At 44.1% G+C, this 16510-nt stretch overlaps 2 protein-coding genes across 5 annotated transcripts in view; one reads left to right on the top strand and one right to left on the bottom strand.

Annotated features, from left to right (window-relative positions):
* The window catches only part of mylk3 (myosin light chain kinase 3), a 28608-nt gene extending 20482 nt beyond the window's left edge, over positions 1-8126 (top strand). For all 3 annotated transcript variants that reach the window (XM_018757989.1, XM_018757988.2, XM_018757987.2), the window contains exons 10-13: positions 430-558; positions 3992-4144; positions 7087-7222; positions 7531-8126. In XM_018757989.1, coding sequence (XP_018613505.1) covers positions 430-558; positions 3992-4144; positions 7087-7222; positions 7531-7605 — 493 coding nt within the window. In that variant the 3' untranslated portion in view covers positions 7606-8126. The remainder of the gene's footprint in view (positions 1-429; positions 559-3991; positions 4145-7086; positions 7223-7530) is intronic.
* Positions 8127-10328: 2202 nt separating this feature from the next.
* orc6 (origin recognition complex, subunit 6) lies at positions 10329-16233 on the bottom strand. Of its 2 annotated transcripts, none has more exons than XM_018758139.2 (7): positions 15897-16233; positions 13857-13983; positions 12663-12826; positions 12253-12342; positions 11905-12014; positions 11284-11385; positions 10329-10832 (listed from the first exon to the last, which is right to left on the bottom strand). In XM_018758139.2, the coding sequence occupies exons 1-7, from the start codon at positions 15959-15961 to the stop codon at positions 10702-10704; spliced, it is 789 nt and encodes a 262-aa protein (XP_018613655.2). In that variant the 5' UTR covers positions 15962-16233; the 3' UTR covers positions 10329-10701. The 2 variants fall into 2 exon arrangements, with proteins under 2 accessions (XP_018613655.2, XP_018613656.2); XM_018758140.2 differs by lacking the exon at positions 15897-16233 and adding an exon at positions 15009-15189.
* Positions 16234-16510: the final 277 nt, after the last annotated feature.

Here is a 16510-nt window from a genome sequence, read left to right as displayed (position 1 = left end):
AGTCATTTCTCCAGTGCACTTTCTAAGAGTTTCTTATATGTGCATTGTGACAGGGGAGAGAGAGTGTGTCAAAACAACTGTCAGCAGAGGGGTAAGGTGTTAGAAGGTCCTGGGTTCAAATCCCATCTGATGGTGGAGCACCCTTGATCAAGGTACTTGCGCTACATTGGCGCAGTGAAAATTACAGTGCTGTGTATTTAAATGGGTGAGTGGCTTAGCATTGTGTTCTAACAATTTATTAATAATTAACGTTTAGCTAAAGACAGAAGTGTGGTCCTGTATTTTCTTACAGCCACACTTAGACGTATCCACATCCCAGATCGCTGATGTCAGCGTCTCCCCAAGATGAATGAGCAAACACTTCTGCGGTTCCACCTTCTCCATCATGTGACCTTGCTGTCGATGTTTGGTGTCTCCCCTGTGTTTCAGGTACAGGCCGCGGGAGAAGCTGAAGGTGAACTTTGGCACGCCCGAGTTCCTGGCCCCCGAAGTGGTCAATTACGACTTTGTGTCCTTTCCCACGGACATGTGGAGCGTGGGAGTCATAACGTACATGCTGTGAGTGATAGCGGCAGCCCGCAGCGGCACGGCTCTAAACACGACTCAAAGTGTCTCTTGTGTTTGTTTTTAAAAGTCAAGACAGCCATCATAACCAAAAAATAATTTATCATTAATCATCTCTCCTTTCAAAGGCACAATTTTGGGCTGCAAAATGAAAGAGATGCAGTGATTATGATTATTTTTGTAAGCAATTCGTTTTGCCGTTGCTGTTCCCACTGCACTTCATGTATTTGTTGTAAACTGACAGTAATTATGTAAGTATATTATATAAGAAATATATACCTCTCATATGGACAACGACACCAGAGTGATTCTAGTGAAGAACTGTCGCAGATGTATGTACAAGGATTTTTTCAGATGGTGCTTTTCTCGAAAGTGGCTTACAATGCTAAGCTACTTGCAATGATTTACTCGTTTATACAGCAGGGTAATTTTTACTGTATCAATGCAGAGGAAGCACCTTGATCAAAGGTAAAGCAGCAGAAGGTCAGATTTGCACCTCATTCCAAAAGGCTGTTTCTAACCACTACACCACCTGCTGCCCTTATACTGTATGTATATATATGAAAAATATACTATATATAAAAATGTTTCAATACTATATATGTATATGGATACATATACAGTGCTGTGAAAAAGTATTTGCCCTCTCCCTGATTTTTTATTTTTTTGCATATTTGTCACAGTTAAATGACTGAGATCATCAAACAAATTTTAATATTACACAAAAATAACCCGAGTAAATACAAAATGCAGTTTTTAAATGATGATTTCATTTATTAAGGGAAAAAATCTGTCCAAACCTACCTGGCCCTCTGTGAAAAAGTAATTGCCCCCTCCCCCAGTTAAATTTCACTTGCCACACCCAGGCCTGATTACTTAAACAGAACCTGTCTAAAAGATCTCAAAAAGCAACACGTCATGCCGCGATCTAAAGAAATTCAAGAACAGATGAGAAAGAAAGTAATTGACATGTATCAGTCTGGAAAGGGTTACAAAGCCATTTCTAAGGCTTTGGGACTCCAGCGAACCACGGTGAGAGCCATTATCCCCAAATGGAGAAAACTTGGAACAGTGGTGAACCGTCCCAGGAGTGGCCGGCCTACCAAAATTACTCCAAGACCGCAACGACGACTCATCCAGGAGCTCATAAAAGAACCCAGAACAACATCTAAAGAACTGCAGGCCTCACTCGCCTCAGTTAAGGTCAGTGTTCGAGATTCAACAATAAGAAAGAGACTGGGCAAAAATGGCATCCATGGGAGAGTTCCAAGGTGAAAGCCACTGCTGACCAAAAAGAACACAAAGGCTCGTCTCATATTTGCCAGAAAACATCTTGATTACCCCTAAGACTTTTGGGCAAATATTCTGTGGACTGATGAGACAAAAGTTGAACTTTTTGGAAGGTGTGCGTCCTGTCACATCTGGCGTAAAACTAACACAGCATTTCATAAAAAGAACATTATACCAACAGTCAAACATGGTGGTGGTAGTGTGCAGCTTCAGGACCTGGACGATTTGCCATAATTGATGGAACCATGAATTCTGCGCTGTACCAGAAAATCCTGAAGGAGTATGTCCGGCCATCAATTCGTGACCTCAAGCTCAAGCGCACTTGGGTTATGCAGCAGGACAATGATCCGAAACATACCAGCAAGTCCACCTCTGAATGACTCAAAAAAACAAAATTAAGGTTTTGGAGTGGCCTAGTCAAAGTCCGGACTTAAATCCGACTGAGATGCTGTGGCATGACCTTAAACAGGCCGTTCATGCTCGAAAACCCTCCAATGTGGCTGAATTAAAACAATTCTGCAAAGAAGAGTGGGCCAAAATTCCTCCACAGTGATGTGAAAGACTCATTGGCAGTATCACAAATGCTTGATTGCAGTTGTTGCCGCCAAGGGTAGCACAACCAGTTATTAGGTTTAGGGCGCAATCACTTTTTCACATAGGGCCAGGTAGGTTTGGACAGCTTTTTTCCCTTAATGAGTGAAATCATCATTTAAAAACTGCATTTTGTATTTACTCAGGTTATCTTTGTGTAATATTAAAATTTGTTTGATGATCTCAATCATTTAACTGTGACAAATATGCAAAAAAATAAAAAATCAGGGAGGGGGCAAATACCTTTTCACGGCATGGTATATGTAAGTATATAGAAGTACACAGAGTATGAAAAAACCCTTTGTACCCCTTAAAAAATGGGAGTCCTGTTAAAATAGAGCAGAATTTTGAGGTATGAATGGTATTAGGATGTTCAACAGCTGTATGCCCACTGTGGGAAATCTCTGCCAATGCAGAGTTAGCCATGGCAACCCCCTATGTACCCTTGGGCACACATGAGCCTCGCAGTCACAGCCCTCTGTCTTGTCTCGAGCCCTTCATGCCCCATCCAGCTGGAGTGATGGTGGGATTTGGCACGTACTCTGTTTGACATGCCTGCCTGTGCTCTCTGCATGCGGTGGGGCTCCTCGCTCCCAGGCCACTCTTCCCGGCTGGTGATTCCATCTGTTTCGGCCCCTTGTCTCACCTCGGTGAGATTTATAATGAGGAAGATGTTGCTGCTCAGCACCTTCATCTCCATCTGTCAGACAGCAGTGAGGATGAGTGAGAATAAGCGCTTCCTACAGACCAGTCAGGGTGGCAACCTGCCAGTTCTGTGACCACCCACCTGAGGTAAACGTGGCAAAGAATTATAATCAAGTTCATTTTTATAAAGCGCTCTTCCCAACAGAGGGACAGAGAGCACCGACTACCAGTCATACAGAAGCAGTCAAAGAAAAGCCACAAACCAAGACAACAACCTGCAGTTTGTAAGTGAGGAGAAGAAAACAACAACAAAAAAAATCTCGAAGAAATGGGAGAAAAATAAACTCTGGAGGGGTCTGAATAGCAGCACCTAAAGGGCATTATAGTGACTATTATAGTGACAATAAGGAGGACCAGTTTGGTTTGTCCAATTAGAACCGGTGTCCTTGAAGATGAAAATCACAAGCCAGTGATCAGGCAGGTGATCTGATGAGTGTCAGCATGCAGTTGCAGCTCGCTCCGGTGGTCCGGAAGGTGCCATGACCCCCCAGGAAGGTGGAAGGAGGGAACTCTAACCCCAGTATATCAGACAAGGAGAGCGTTTGACTGCTGTGGTAGAATGACTTTTTAGTGAGACGTTGCTGGTTCAAATTCCTGCTCTCACTCTAGAAGCCTTGTTCTCCCTCTGTAGTAGTTTTCCCGAAATTCCCCTGCCATATAAATGGGTAAATCGATTTAAGCAGCTTTGCGTACAAACCTCACCTCACATTTTGAGTTACCATGGACAGAAGTGCCAGAGAAGTTAATAAACACAGATAGTTGAGAAAGAGAAAGGCTCTTGATACTGTGTGTTGGGTCTACGCTCACGATCGAACGCCATGTCTTCCCCCCACCACTGCAGTCTCAGCGGCCTGTCTCCCTTCCTTGGGGACAGCGACACAGAGACCATGAACAACATCCTGCAGTCGAACTGGGACTTTGACGCGGAGGCCTTTGAGAACGTCTCGCAGGAGGCCAAGGACTTTGTCTCCAGACTGCTGATTCCGGAGAAGTGGTACTGCACTGCAACCCCCGTCTCTCCTGCTCTTGCCCCCCTCCCGCGCAGATTCAATACTCATGGGCTGTCCCAACACCGCCCTTGTTCTGCTGCACTGAGAAACTTATTTGACATCATTTACATTAGAGTAGGCGTTCTGCATTTTCAATAGAGGTAGCAACAATAGACTCATAATGCACAATACGTATCAATAGTGATTTTGAAATAAGAGCCCATGAAGGGGGGGTTGATGTCATAGATCCTTGCAGGGGGGCTGCGTTCAGCCAGGCACCTTGGGGGCCCAAGGTTGTCACAGGTCTTTCTGAAGGGCGTTAAGGGAACCCTCTGGAGAGCCGCTGTCTGGCTTCCTTCCCACTTCTGTGGGATGGATCTGCTCGAATCCCCAGACACCTTGAACCCTGTGATGGGATGTCTGTGGGACACTTTTCACGCCGGTACTGCTGATACAATACCCCTTTGAGGGGAGAAAGACAGTCCTTTGGTGAGACTCCTGAGTCTCTTTGCTTAGTGACAGAACACAGGTGGTTCATGGCGACACCGGCTCCCATATCCAAGACAGCAGAGGGAATACTGGGGATTCTGGGAATGGGGGGACCACAGAAACAAGGTTCTCACTCAGGGCTTGGATTGTTTTTGTTTTCAAGCGCTGGGATATAAAGTATCATAAGGTACCGAGTAGAACCAAAAGACAACCGGTTTCTGTAGCGAGGGAGGGAGGTGGGAAATACATGGCAGTAGGAGGGGATGCTGCAGTTGGAACTGCACCTGGGTTTGAATCCCACCTCCTGCTGTAGTACCCTTGACCCTTGTCTCCAAAGCAGTCTACTGGGTTAAGCTATTTACACTGAATTACTCATTTATACAGAAGGATAATTTTTACTGCATCAATTCAGGATAAGTGCCTTGATCAAGGGTACTGCAGCAGGAGGTGGGATTTGAACCTGTGTTCTTTGATCTCTAACCACTATGCCACTTGCTGGTGGACACATAGGGGGGTGTGTTCCATGTCTCTTTACACAGGTGCTGGGAGGCTGCAGTGATGAGGTGCAGACCAAACATGGGATGCCTTTTGCTGTGTCCACAGGATACAAACAGTTGGCCACTAGGTTCCCACCCAGGGTGGGGGTGGTGTATTGGGAGGGATTGCTCTGAGGCCACTGGGTCCCTTCAGCCTGCATTATGCCATCTTTTGAAAGTGTTTCTGGAGATGCGTCAAAGCCCAGGACACTATGGTCATTGGCCTCTGAGTTGTAGTGTAGTGTTTGGTTCAAGTCCACGACTGGGCACTAATACCATCCTGAAGGTCTCTGGGCTGCATGGGGCTTCAGTCCCTCTCTCTCTCCAGACTAATAAGAGGCAGGGCACGGAGAGGAAAGCCAGGGTGAGGTCGCTTATGGAAATAACTCCAAAACAATTATGGAAATTATTATTTTATGAAGCCAAATTAGTAAATTTATCCATAACTGCTTGTCCCAAGCAAGGTCATGGCGAGCCAAAGCCTTACCCGGCAACACGTTCAGGACGGAACACCAGTCTGTCACAAGGCACCCCAAGCAGGGCTCGAACCCCAGACCCGCCACATAACAGACACCGGCCAAACCCACTGTGCCACCATGCCCCCGGGTCAATAAAATAAATGAAATATTTCATTGAAGCCCTGGAATGATAATCTAGGTGGCAACTCACAGTAGTCCATCCCTCCAGGGCCAGCACTGCACACCAGCTGGATGCTTTCTGGAACCTTCCTCATGTTTACTGGTGTCTGTTTGTTTCCCGTGTTTTCACTTTAATATTAATATGCTTTGAAAACCTTGCTGCCGCTATACACAGCTTTTCTATGTAACAAATAAAACAATAAAGAGGAGGATATTAGATATATTAGATGTAGGGTTTGATCGCTTAACAAGTGGTGCCGACAAGGAGAAATAGCGACTAAACTAAACATATTTGGTACAACTTCACCAGCTGTGTTCCTTCATAACTACTAGTATACTAGTATTAACTGGTGTATACTACTAGTATAGACTGGCTCTTTTCACATTTACACAGGGGGTGTCCAACGTTTTTGGCCAAGGATCACAGTCATTATTGTGAACGGGGTTGAGAGCCACATGCATCAAAGTAATAGAAAATGAAATACTGGATCTTAAATTTCGACACCGAAAAATTATTTTATTGTTCTTTATTTTGGTGCAGTGTGTGTTCAAGTGCGTGACAATAACTGTGATTTAAAGTATTTATGCTAAGTGTGGTAGATGTTACTAACAAAAGGCCACACGTCACGCATCCCTGGCCTCTATCATTATTTAAAATTGTAACTGTTAAGCTTTTTATTTCAACTGACCACCAGAGGAGTGACCATAATTTCTGCAGAGTGCGGTATGTAAAGGGGAGAAACAGTGTGAACTGCACTTGTGTTATTCATCTGGCAGAATGTTGTAATGTATGGACATAATTATTTATTGAAGCCAATTGAATAAATTCAATTAAATTAAATATTTTAATAAAAGCCTGGAGTGAAAAGCTTGACTGAAACTCACAGTACACCATCCCTCCAGGAGCAGCCCCATAGGGACACATGGTACTGTAGGGATTGGCACTACTGCCTTTGGACCCAAAGGCTGCAGGTTTGAATCCCATCTTCAGCTTTAGTACCCTTGAGCAAGGCACTTACCCCAAACTGCTCCAGTAAAAATTACACAGCTGGGTAAATAATTGTAAGTTGAATGCAGAAAAGCATAAGCTAAGTGTACAGCCTACGCAGTAAATTTTCTAAGAACTGTGTCCTGATGTGGTAGACAGTTCAGAAGCTACAATCACTGTATGTCATAATCCTGGAGTAATTCACAACAAATTAAATGTTCTTTCCAATTCTGTTGATACCTGTCAGTGGTCTGAAGTGGTATGTGTGTGTGCGTCTGTGTGGCACCCCTAAACAGCAGCCGTCTGAGTGCCTCTGGCTGCGTTAAGCACAGCTGGCTGAACAACCTGGAGGAGAAAGCCAAGAAGCACCGGGTTCGACTCAAGTCGCAGCTGCGCCTGCAGCGCTACCTGGCCGCTCATCGACAGTGGAAGGTGAGGCGAGAGTCTCCTAGAGCTGTGGGGTGTATTTCTAGACGTACGACGCAATATGTTGTATGTTCAAATCCGATGAGGATCCTTGCCTTTGAACCCTTGATCAAGTTTGGACAGCAGGTGGTGTAGTGGTTCATGCACCTCCTTGCACCTGAAGGCCCAACCTGCTGCTGTAGGAACTATAAATATAAATTATAAATAATAGCATGTAAATTTAAATAACATGTGCTTAATATAGTTTATGACAGCACTGGCCCCTCAAGAGGTGTGAAATGGTAAGAGAGTTGAAGCCGCTGTCTTCTCCACAGAAACACTTCCATGTGGTCGCTGCCACCAACCGGCTCCGGAGGTTGTGCAGCGCTCCATCCACTGAGCCGGCATAGCGAGAGGGAGGAGGAGGAGCCGCCGCACCCCATCCAGGCCCCCGAGTCTCCAGAAGAGACACCAACTCGCACTGGGTTTACACACACTCCACCAACTCTGATGTTAAAAAACAAAAAAATAAAAGTTACAGCAGTTATGCATAAATCACTTCTGACCTGCACAGTGTAGAAGAGCACATTTTTGCTTATCGTATGCAAGTTTTTTTTTCTGTGTAATGACATTCATTGTATACTTTTTTAAATTCATTTAAAATGTTCTTTTTGCTAAAACTTTAAACATACACCCATATATTTAAGAATGTGTGCATGTATGGGATGTCAGGAAGTCTGTGTGCCTGATTAAACGATGGACCCTCAACTTACAAACACAAATGGCGCTCAAAGTCTTTTCATAACTTTGTAAAACCATTGTGTCCCAATCAATAAAGAGTTAATAATACGATTACCCCCATTTTATTCACGGGCTTGCTCCTGTAAAGAAGCAGGAAAAAAAATCTCAGCTAAAGCTGTAATGAATCAAAAATCCACCGTACGACAGCTGTGAATGTCTCAGATGTAGCTGAAATTTGAAAAATACGCTTTGCAACTTTTAATGTTATTTACTTTGTTACGTCAAAATTGAAACCAATTAAAAAATTACTGAAAACAAAACTTGGACTGCATAAAAAAAATGTAGTTATGCCAATTGCTGGACGATCCATCCCATAAACATGTGCGATGTTAATCATCACTATGGAAGCAAATTGAACGCAGCTCCACGTTATTGGTCAGTTTGGGTGCTCTTGCCTGCCATCTAGGGGCTGGTTGGAGAAACGCGGGTCACATTTGCTCAGAAACATACAGTACCTTTGAAAAGAGGCAAGTGAAGAAAAGACGGGTGAAAATGGAAAGGCATTTGCATCTTTGAAAATGCGTAACTCGAGGATCTGGTGTACCACGTTTGCCGGACAATAGCGGAACCCAAGGCAGACGACTGTTTCGGGTGGCAATGCACGGACACGTTCAGCGGGCGCTGAAAATGGAAAACACGGGTTCCCTTCTTTCTGTGGGGGTCGCTTCAGTGTTGCATCGCTGCGTCAAACCTGCGTGTCTAATACTGGATTACGGCGAGTACTTTCCGCAGATTTATGTGGGATGATGTGCGTTAAGTAGGATGATCTGAGCACAGTGAGGGGGGCACAGCCCCGCAACTGGAGCTGTGGGCAAAATAACATCAAAACCAAAAAGCAGCATCACTCTCCCCATGTGTGCGACAGAGCGGCAGCACCAACCGCTGGAAAAACAAATCTGGGTCAAAATCATTTTATTTATCAGAAGCATGGCACTGTTGTGCAGCATCTGCTCAAGGCAACAAACCATCGCCATTTTTCTCAGCACGATGAGAACTGCGTTTTAGAGGTTGCAGTAATGTCCGGCAGGACTTTAGACCCTGATCAAAATGTGCCATTTTCTTCATGTAAGCCATTGAAGGTTTATGTACATTCATATTTCGGTGTAGCATTTTTTTACCTCAACAAAATTGACCAATGAAGAACATTAAACTTGGTCTATGGTGCACTGACTTTGGTTTGCGCAGCAGGGGGTGCAGTGGTTAAAGCCACTGCCTTCCACCCAATGCACACTGGTTGGAAACCCATCTCCTACTGTACTGCTCATGATCAAGGCACTTACCCCAAATTGAAACAGTAAAAATTAACGAGCTCAGTAAAAGGTTAAAACACTGTAAATGAATGATCTAACACTTTTAGGTCACCTATATAACTTCCATTGCATAAATCATTCGCAGCAGTGCAGAGACACTAGATGAGGCCTCCTTTTACGATACCAGGTGGCTCATTAATTGTCTTCTAAACCGATGATGAAATGTTTTCTTCCCAAAACTGACTGATGCTGCTTTCGACAGGGACCCTTGAGCAGATGAGCTGTTGTCTCACACCCTTTCAGGGCCACGACTGGACTGCCGGCCTAGTCCACCAGACGAACCAACTGCTTCCGCCTGTCACACAGCTGCCGTGGTGCTTCGATATGTTGCTTCTCACGATCAATTTGCACCTTTTAAGAGGAAGTGCAATTATGTCGCTTTAATTAAATTAGCAGCTCAGTGTAAAACCACCTGCTGCGCCAGCACCACCAGTGTTCGTGTCACTATGTTTTACCATGTGGTGACTACAGCCAGTTCTGCCAGGAGATACTGAATATTTTCACACGACAAAGGAGGGAACCAAACGTCAGGAACCATCTGCACTTCGTTCGGGAGCAGATCCCATGCCAGGAGGACCAATTTGAGAGAATCCGAAAATGAACTGCTCATTTTACCCTGGTTTTAGTGCGCATTGGCTTTTCTCTTCCTTATGGCAAGTAGAATTAGTGTAACACCACCAACCCAGGCCAGCAGATGGCGCAGCGGTTTGAGTCCTCATTGCAGAATCAAGGGTCGTGAGGTTCAAATCCCTCCCCCTGACAAAGTACTTACCCAGAACTGATAGTGAAAATTACCCTGCTCTATAAAAGTGTAAATCAGTGCAAGGAGCTTATGTATGTAAGTAGCTTAATATAAGACATTTATGCGGCTCAACTGTTTGTTCTCCTCACTTAATTGTTCCATCACGTATGAGCAAATTTCCCTCGGTGGGTTTACGCACTCTCACATCAGAAACCATTCAGAACGTGGACTCCACCCACACACACATTTAAAAAAGACATGCATTTATAATCCATTAAAAAATAAATATTTTAATTCAGTTAAATGTGTTGTGAAGGTCCATGAGTGGACTTCGGTATTAACACACATAAAAAATTGAAATGAAGATAAAAGCCTCAAAAACCTACAAACGTCTCCGTGTGATCACTGGAAAGCGAGTCATGCCGTGCGAATCCTCAACTCGAGTTGCCCAAACACTTTCCAAAGAGCCCTGTATGACTCACACATGCGCATCAAAGCACAGAACAGTAATTCTGTGTTAATTACCTCACAGCCACTCTAACAGCCCACCCCCAGGGAGGGGGGGCAAATAACAGCTGAACATAAAGGGGGGGTCTGCTACACTTGTAAGTATAGTTGTGAGTGAAATCCTGCGAACAGGATCGAACCCAGTCCTATGAGGTTGGCTGCGTGGCCTTCAGGGCGTTCTCCAAGATCCTCCTCTTCCACTCCTCGTAGTTGCACTTGGTGCTCTCCTCCGGCTCCTGCCTCCTCTGCTGGGGAGGGGGTTTCAGGGGCTCTTCGTCTATGCAGGAGGAAGAGGAGAGACAGGTAAAGGAGGAGAAGACGGCAGTGTGACGTAAGGTTGAGTCGCAGTCCAGTCACAGCAAACAGGTCCCCGCTTTTCAGCGCCCCCAAAACCCAAGGACTTCTTTGGAGCAACCAGAACTATGCAGAGCTGGGCACCTCCTCCACACACAGCCCTCCTGAGTTCACCTCTCCAAAGCGAGAAGCAACACCCTCCTGCATCTCATCAAAATTTTTCTCACCTGAGCATTAACCTGCAAGATATGCAAATCACTCTGGGTAAGCGTGTTTTATTTCTCCTAGGAAAACCTGCTCGCTCACTGTTGACCGATTCTCCAAAGACCTTCTACCGGTTGCAGGAGGCATAGTGGTTAGAGCTCCCATCTTTGGATGCGAAGGGCCTGGGTTCAAATCCCCCTAGCTGGAGCACCCTTTACCAAGGTACTTACCCTCAACTGAATGCTCATCTTGTTCCTTCTGCTGGATGCTCTCCAGGAGTGTTTTCCTTTTCCTTGCTGTTTTGGGCACCTCCTTCAGTGTTGTGGGTTCACCTTGGGGGGGGGGGGGAACGGCACATACACCAAAGAGCTCAGGGAATGGTTCACAATACTGGGCAGGGCATCACTTTACCACATTGCTACCTCTCCTTGAGCTTCCCAACAATCACACCAAAACCAGCCTTGAACTCAAACTTAAAAACACAGGAGCCTCCCACATCCATCACTATGGCAACCAAACTGAGTTTAAGCCATAAGGGACCTTCTTTTGGTTTTAACAGGAGGAAAAACATCCCTAAGTGTAATATTTATATAAAAGTGACTGAAGTGCTGCTGATGACAGCTTGGAGTCATCGTGAAAACAGTCCCTGAATAGTCTCGGAGAACAAGGAGGAATATTTAGAGCACTTGAGGGCTAAAAATGAGTGTGAATCACTGGTGTGTTGTATCACTACTGCAAAGCAGAATAGGAAAGTTATGGCTGCTGACAGTATGGTTGAGGACATTCGATGTGTATAAAGTTCAGAAGGGTCCCATTGGGACCCAGTGCCCCCCAGGGGGGCTCCTGCTTACTGCAGATCTCCTGGGCGAACTTATGCAGCTGGGCACAGAGACGGTCCATCATGGCTTTGTTGGCACCAGATGATGCCACTAGCTTCCTGTCCACTCTGATCTTCATGCACCTGCAGGGGCAAATTGGGGGTCACTGTCAAGAGATTTCGTCTGTCAAAATAAGCCTTGGCGCTCACTCGTACCCAATTAGTGCAAAAGGAGGCTCGACCGGAGCAGGCGTCATGCTGAGGCTGCTGGGAACATCTTTGGAAAGCTATTTATTAACCAGGCCACAAGGGTACGAATTATGACCTAAATTAACAGGCAAGAGGGGTGCGGAATGGCACCCGAGCAAGTGGTCATACTCACTTGCAGGCGGTCAGCAGGGCAGCTGTGGTGAACAGCGGCTTGGTCAGATCCAGCTCCTCCTGCTGCACTTTGGGGAGGCTGCTCTTGTACCTATAACACAGAAAGCCATTGTGCACTGGGGACTTACAACACAAGTCATCGCTCTCAAACCCAATCACTTGCTAGACCCCAGCCAGACTGCTGTGCTCCACCTCTGAGCACCTGGTGGTCCCCCTCATAAGGGGTCCAAAACAGAAAGCCTGTAGGTTCTCAGTTTTATCCCCAATGCAGTGGAATGAGCTCCTGGTGTCCCTCAGAGCTGCTGAATCCCTCCCAACAGTCAAGAAAAATCTTAAATCCATCTCTTTTAGAGCCACTTCTCTGCTGATATCCTGACAGGTAGCGCAGATGTTCGGTCAGTGTCGACCAACCTCTGCAAGATCTTGGCTGCAGGTCCAACAGCCTGCAAACAGCCATACTGGATAGCCAGGTCCCGCAGGCCCAGGTGAGACTCGAGGCCCAGCATGCACTCCATGGACCGCAGGTTGCTCTGATACACGCTCTTGTTCACACCAGACAGCGTGACAGCATACTCCTGGCAACACACACACCACTTAAAGTCAATACTGGCCACGGGTACGATTAGCTCGGGGCTCAACATTAATTGTTCGAGACAGGAAATAAGCCTAAGCTTTCCATCAGACAGGTAACCGCCACTTATATTTTATACATGCAGTACTAAATGCTATGTATTTTGTAGCACAGTATTGTTGTACATTCAGTATTTGTATGTTGCTTCACCTTCTGGTGGCTGCAGAAGCTGAATTTCATTACAGTAAAGGTCCATTGTTAGTACTACTGTTGTAGAGCCATTCTAATGAACAAGTCCACAGTAAATTAACAAAAACGAAACAATACAAAATTACCATCAAAAAAGTGGCAAACTGCGACACCTGCATTTTCTTTAATTTCATTTCTATAATTAATATTAATTTTATATATTACAAAATAATTATTTACATAAAAACACGGTTTTAATCATCTATTTCAAATAGACAGCCCAGGGCCTTATAATAATTATAAAATATCTTGTTTTGGGGAGTTTTGTTCAAGGAAACACTGCAGTTAGCACTATACAATCAAAGTCAAACAAATTATGCCTGAAAAAGGGAAGTCAGCTACACTCAGTGATTTTGTCTTTTTTTTTTTTTTTTTTTTTTATCTGTTTGGAGCAGGAGGCTCATCTAAAATGATTATCTGTAGTGGAAGGGTGGTCCTCTGAAGGGGAGATGACGCTAAACTCGATGAACCTGTGTCAGCATATATTAGGACAGAACTGTAATTACTAACTGAATTGAATTTAAATTTCTTCTCAGCAAATTTTAAAATTAAAACTGCATAATTACAAACAATAAATGTTTGCGCTGATGTCCTGCTCATTGAATCATATTTCAAACAGAGATTTACTTATTTTTCATCTTTCCATTATATTCCAAAAGTGGGCAGGTGCAGAATCTGATAGAACAGGTAAAATGTACCCATCCTTTGGGGAAAAGAACACAGGAGACTAATGTTGAGGCCTGTCGCTGTAACTGGACGAGTTGGCACTACCCAGGTGGACGCACCTTGTCCAGCGGATGACCCAGGACCTTGGCCGCCAGCTCGAGGCACATGACAGCCCTGCTGATGGCTGTGGCATTTCTGAGGCCCGCGCAGCTGATCTGGGACAATCGCGAGTACTCTTCTGCTTGGCTGCAGCAAGAAACCAAAATGTGCAAACATTAGAATAGAACTTAAAAACTTCACTGAAAGTATGTGGTGTAGTGGGTCAAGCTCCCGCCACTGAACTCGTCCGGGGGGGGTTACGCTAGCCTCAATCAATACACTTACCCAGAATATCAATTACAGTAAAAATTACTCTGCTGTATAAATTAGTAAATCACTGTAAGTAGGTTAAAATATTTCACTTTGGAGAATTGTGTCAAATAACTATGTGTATTAAACTGGAGACAGAAAAAGTTAAAAAACTCAATAGCAACTGTACAGGGAATTAAGTGCATCCATTACACATGAAATGTCTTCACTCTGCCATAAATGCCACACAGTTTTGCATGAGTATGTTCTGAAACATTGGAGTTAAGTCAGAAAATGGGTTATATTTGGGGAATATTTGAAAACTCTCAAATGCAATTAATTAACTGCCTACACTTGATAAGCTTGTACATATAACAGTGATGTGTTGAGCAGGACCCCCAGACACAGCAGCACGGATTCTGTTGAAGGATTATAGCATCATTAGAGAAACGCCCCCCTTCCGATGACCTCGGGGGCAGCTCCTCGACATCACCTGTAATGCCAATAGGGAGCGCAGCAGTTGAGGACACAGACTCAACTACAATGATGTTGGGTCAAGTCCCAGAAGAGGCTCTACTGAAGAGGCATTGCAACTGATAAGTCAGCACCGTACAACAATGCAGGTAAAGCTAAGTTCTTTTATAAGACTGATATTTATCTGCAATACCAGTGGGTTTCAGGACTGTATTATTTCACAAAGTGTAAAACCTGCCCAAGTAACAGACCTTTTTAGATAAATGGTGCCGACTAAGTACCAACATCCCATTTCATCCAGTAATGGTGGAAATTATAGGTTTAATATGAGATCTTGGTTAGATATTTAATCTGACAAAGTTCAAACAAAGATATGAATCGGCACAGATTTCACCATTAAGGTGATCACTGCTTTTTAGTGCTGCAGTACTCTTGATCGAAGTACTTACCCTGGACTCATAATCATAACCCAGCAAAAATGAGGCAGCTGTATAAACTGGGGAATCACTGGAAGTAGCTTAACATTCATTGTAAGTCGTTTTGGAGAAAACGAACAACTAGCTAAACAGGTAAAATGTAGTTGCCCCAAAACCACTTATCACTGCATTTTACTTGTTTAGCTAGTTGTTCGTTTTCTCCAAGCGTTATAAGTTATCATGCGCCCCGTCCACTATTTATAAGACAATGATGTAATATCGGATGGGCGGGGCGCATGACGTCACAACCTGAAACCCCTCGGCAAGACCCCGCATAATTAAAAGAAAAAAAGGCTTACCCGCTACAGCTCCGGGAATTAAAACAGAAATTTCAAATATGATTTAATATTAATTATATCAGAGTCATTCGCGGAACTAATTATTTACATTTAAACGCAGTTTTAAAACATCTATTTGTATTTCAAAATAGACAGCCCAGGGCCGTGATGTTTAAAATCCATTTTTCACTCGTTTACATGCATGCCAATCACTTCTTCTTCTAAAAGGATCATACGGAATAAATGAATGAATCAAAAGCAAATACGTAAAAATGAAAAGACAAAAAATAAAAAAAAATAATCTGTACTAGTAGTAGCTCCCGAAAAAAACAGAACTCGAAACCAGCACAAAACTTTGAACATCCGATCGGACCACCAGTACTAGCCAGTACTACACGTGCCGACGCTGTCTTTTTATTCAACAATATAATTTATATTACACAACAACGCCAATTACTTTAACAAAATAACACTTATTTATCATATTAACACTGCTTGAGATAAGGAAGGAGGGAGGGCGGCAAACACACAAAATTTAATAATCATCGAACCCCACAATCAAATAAAACATTTGTCAACTCACCTCCGCACTTTTGCTGACGTTATACCCATTTTGGACGCGAGTTTGTCGAACAATTCTCTATCCATTTCCGTGGGGATTCGGCTGCGTGAAACTAAACGAAGTAAAACTCCTCTTCGCCCTATTACCAGCACATCTTCGCGGGAAATTTCTTAAAGCACGCCCATAAGCCCAGTGATTCGTCAGGGGAGCGGAGTACCCCATTCAGCCATTGGTGCTATGGGAGACATATGATCAGTGATTGGTCAAAATATATGTGACGACACGAGAACCGCTCTCTTCCCCCGTATGAGTATTGGTAGAGACAGACTGGACTGGACTGTGAATGTGGTCATGTGGGATCCCGTCACCTAAATTTAAACTAATCAATACTTTTAAAATGAATAATACCTTGAAATAATCAGTATCTGGTCTGTTTAACGTTTATGTTTAAACATGCAGTAAAGGATAAACCAGAAGTTTCAATGGCGCAGCTCGTAGTGTAGAGAACATACTCTGTCGAGCTGCTGCTTAGGCTTAGTTTGGACCTTCTTGAGCAAGGTACTCTACTTAACCTAACTTAACTTGTCAATTTGCTCAGCTATATGAAAGGGTAAATCATTGTTGGTACTTAATTG

Source organism: Scleropages formosus, chromosome 1, assembly GCF_900964775.1.
Source record: "Scleropages formosus chromosome 1, fSclFor1.1, whole genome shotgun sequence".
NCBI lineage: Eukaryota > Metazoa > Chordata > Actinopteri > Osteoglossiformes > Osteoglossidae > Scleropages > Scleropages formosus.
Note: the sequence above shows the minus strand (reverse complement) of the source record. Positions and strands in the feature narration are given on the sequence as shown.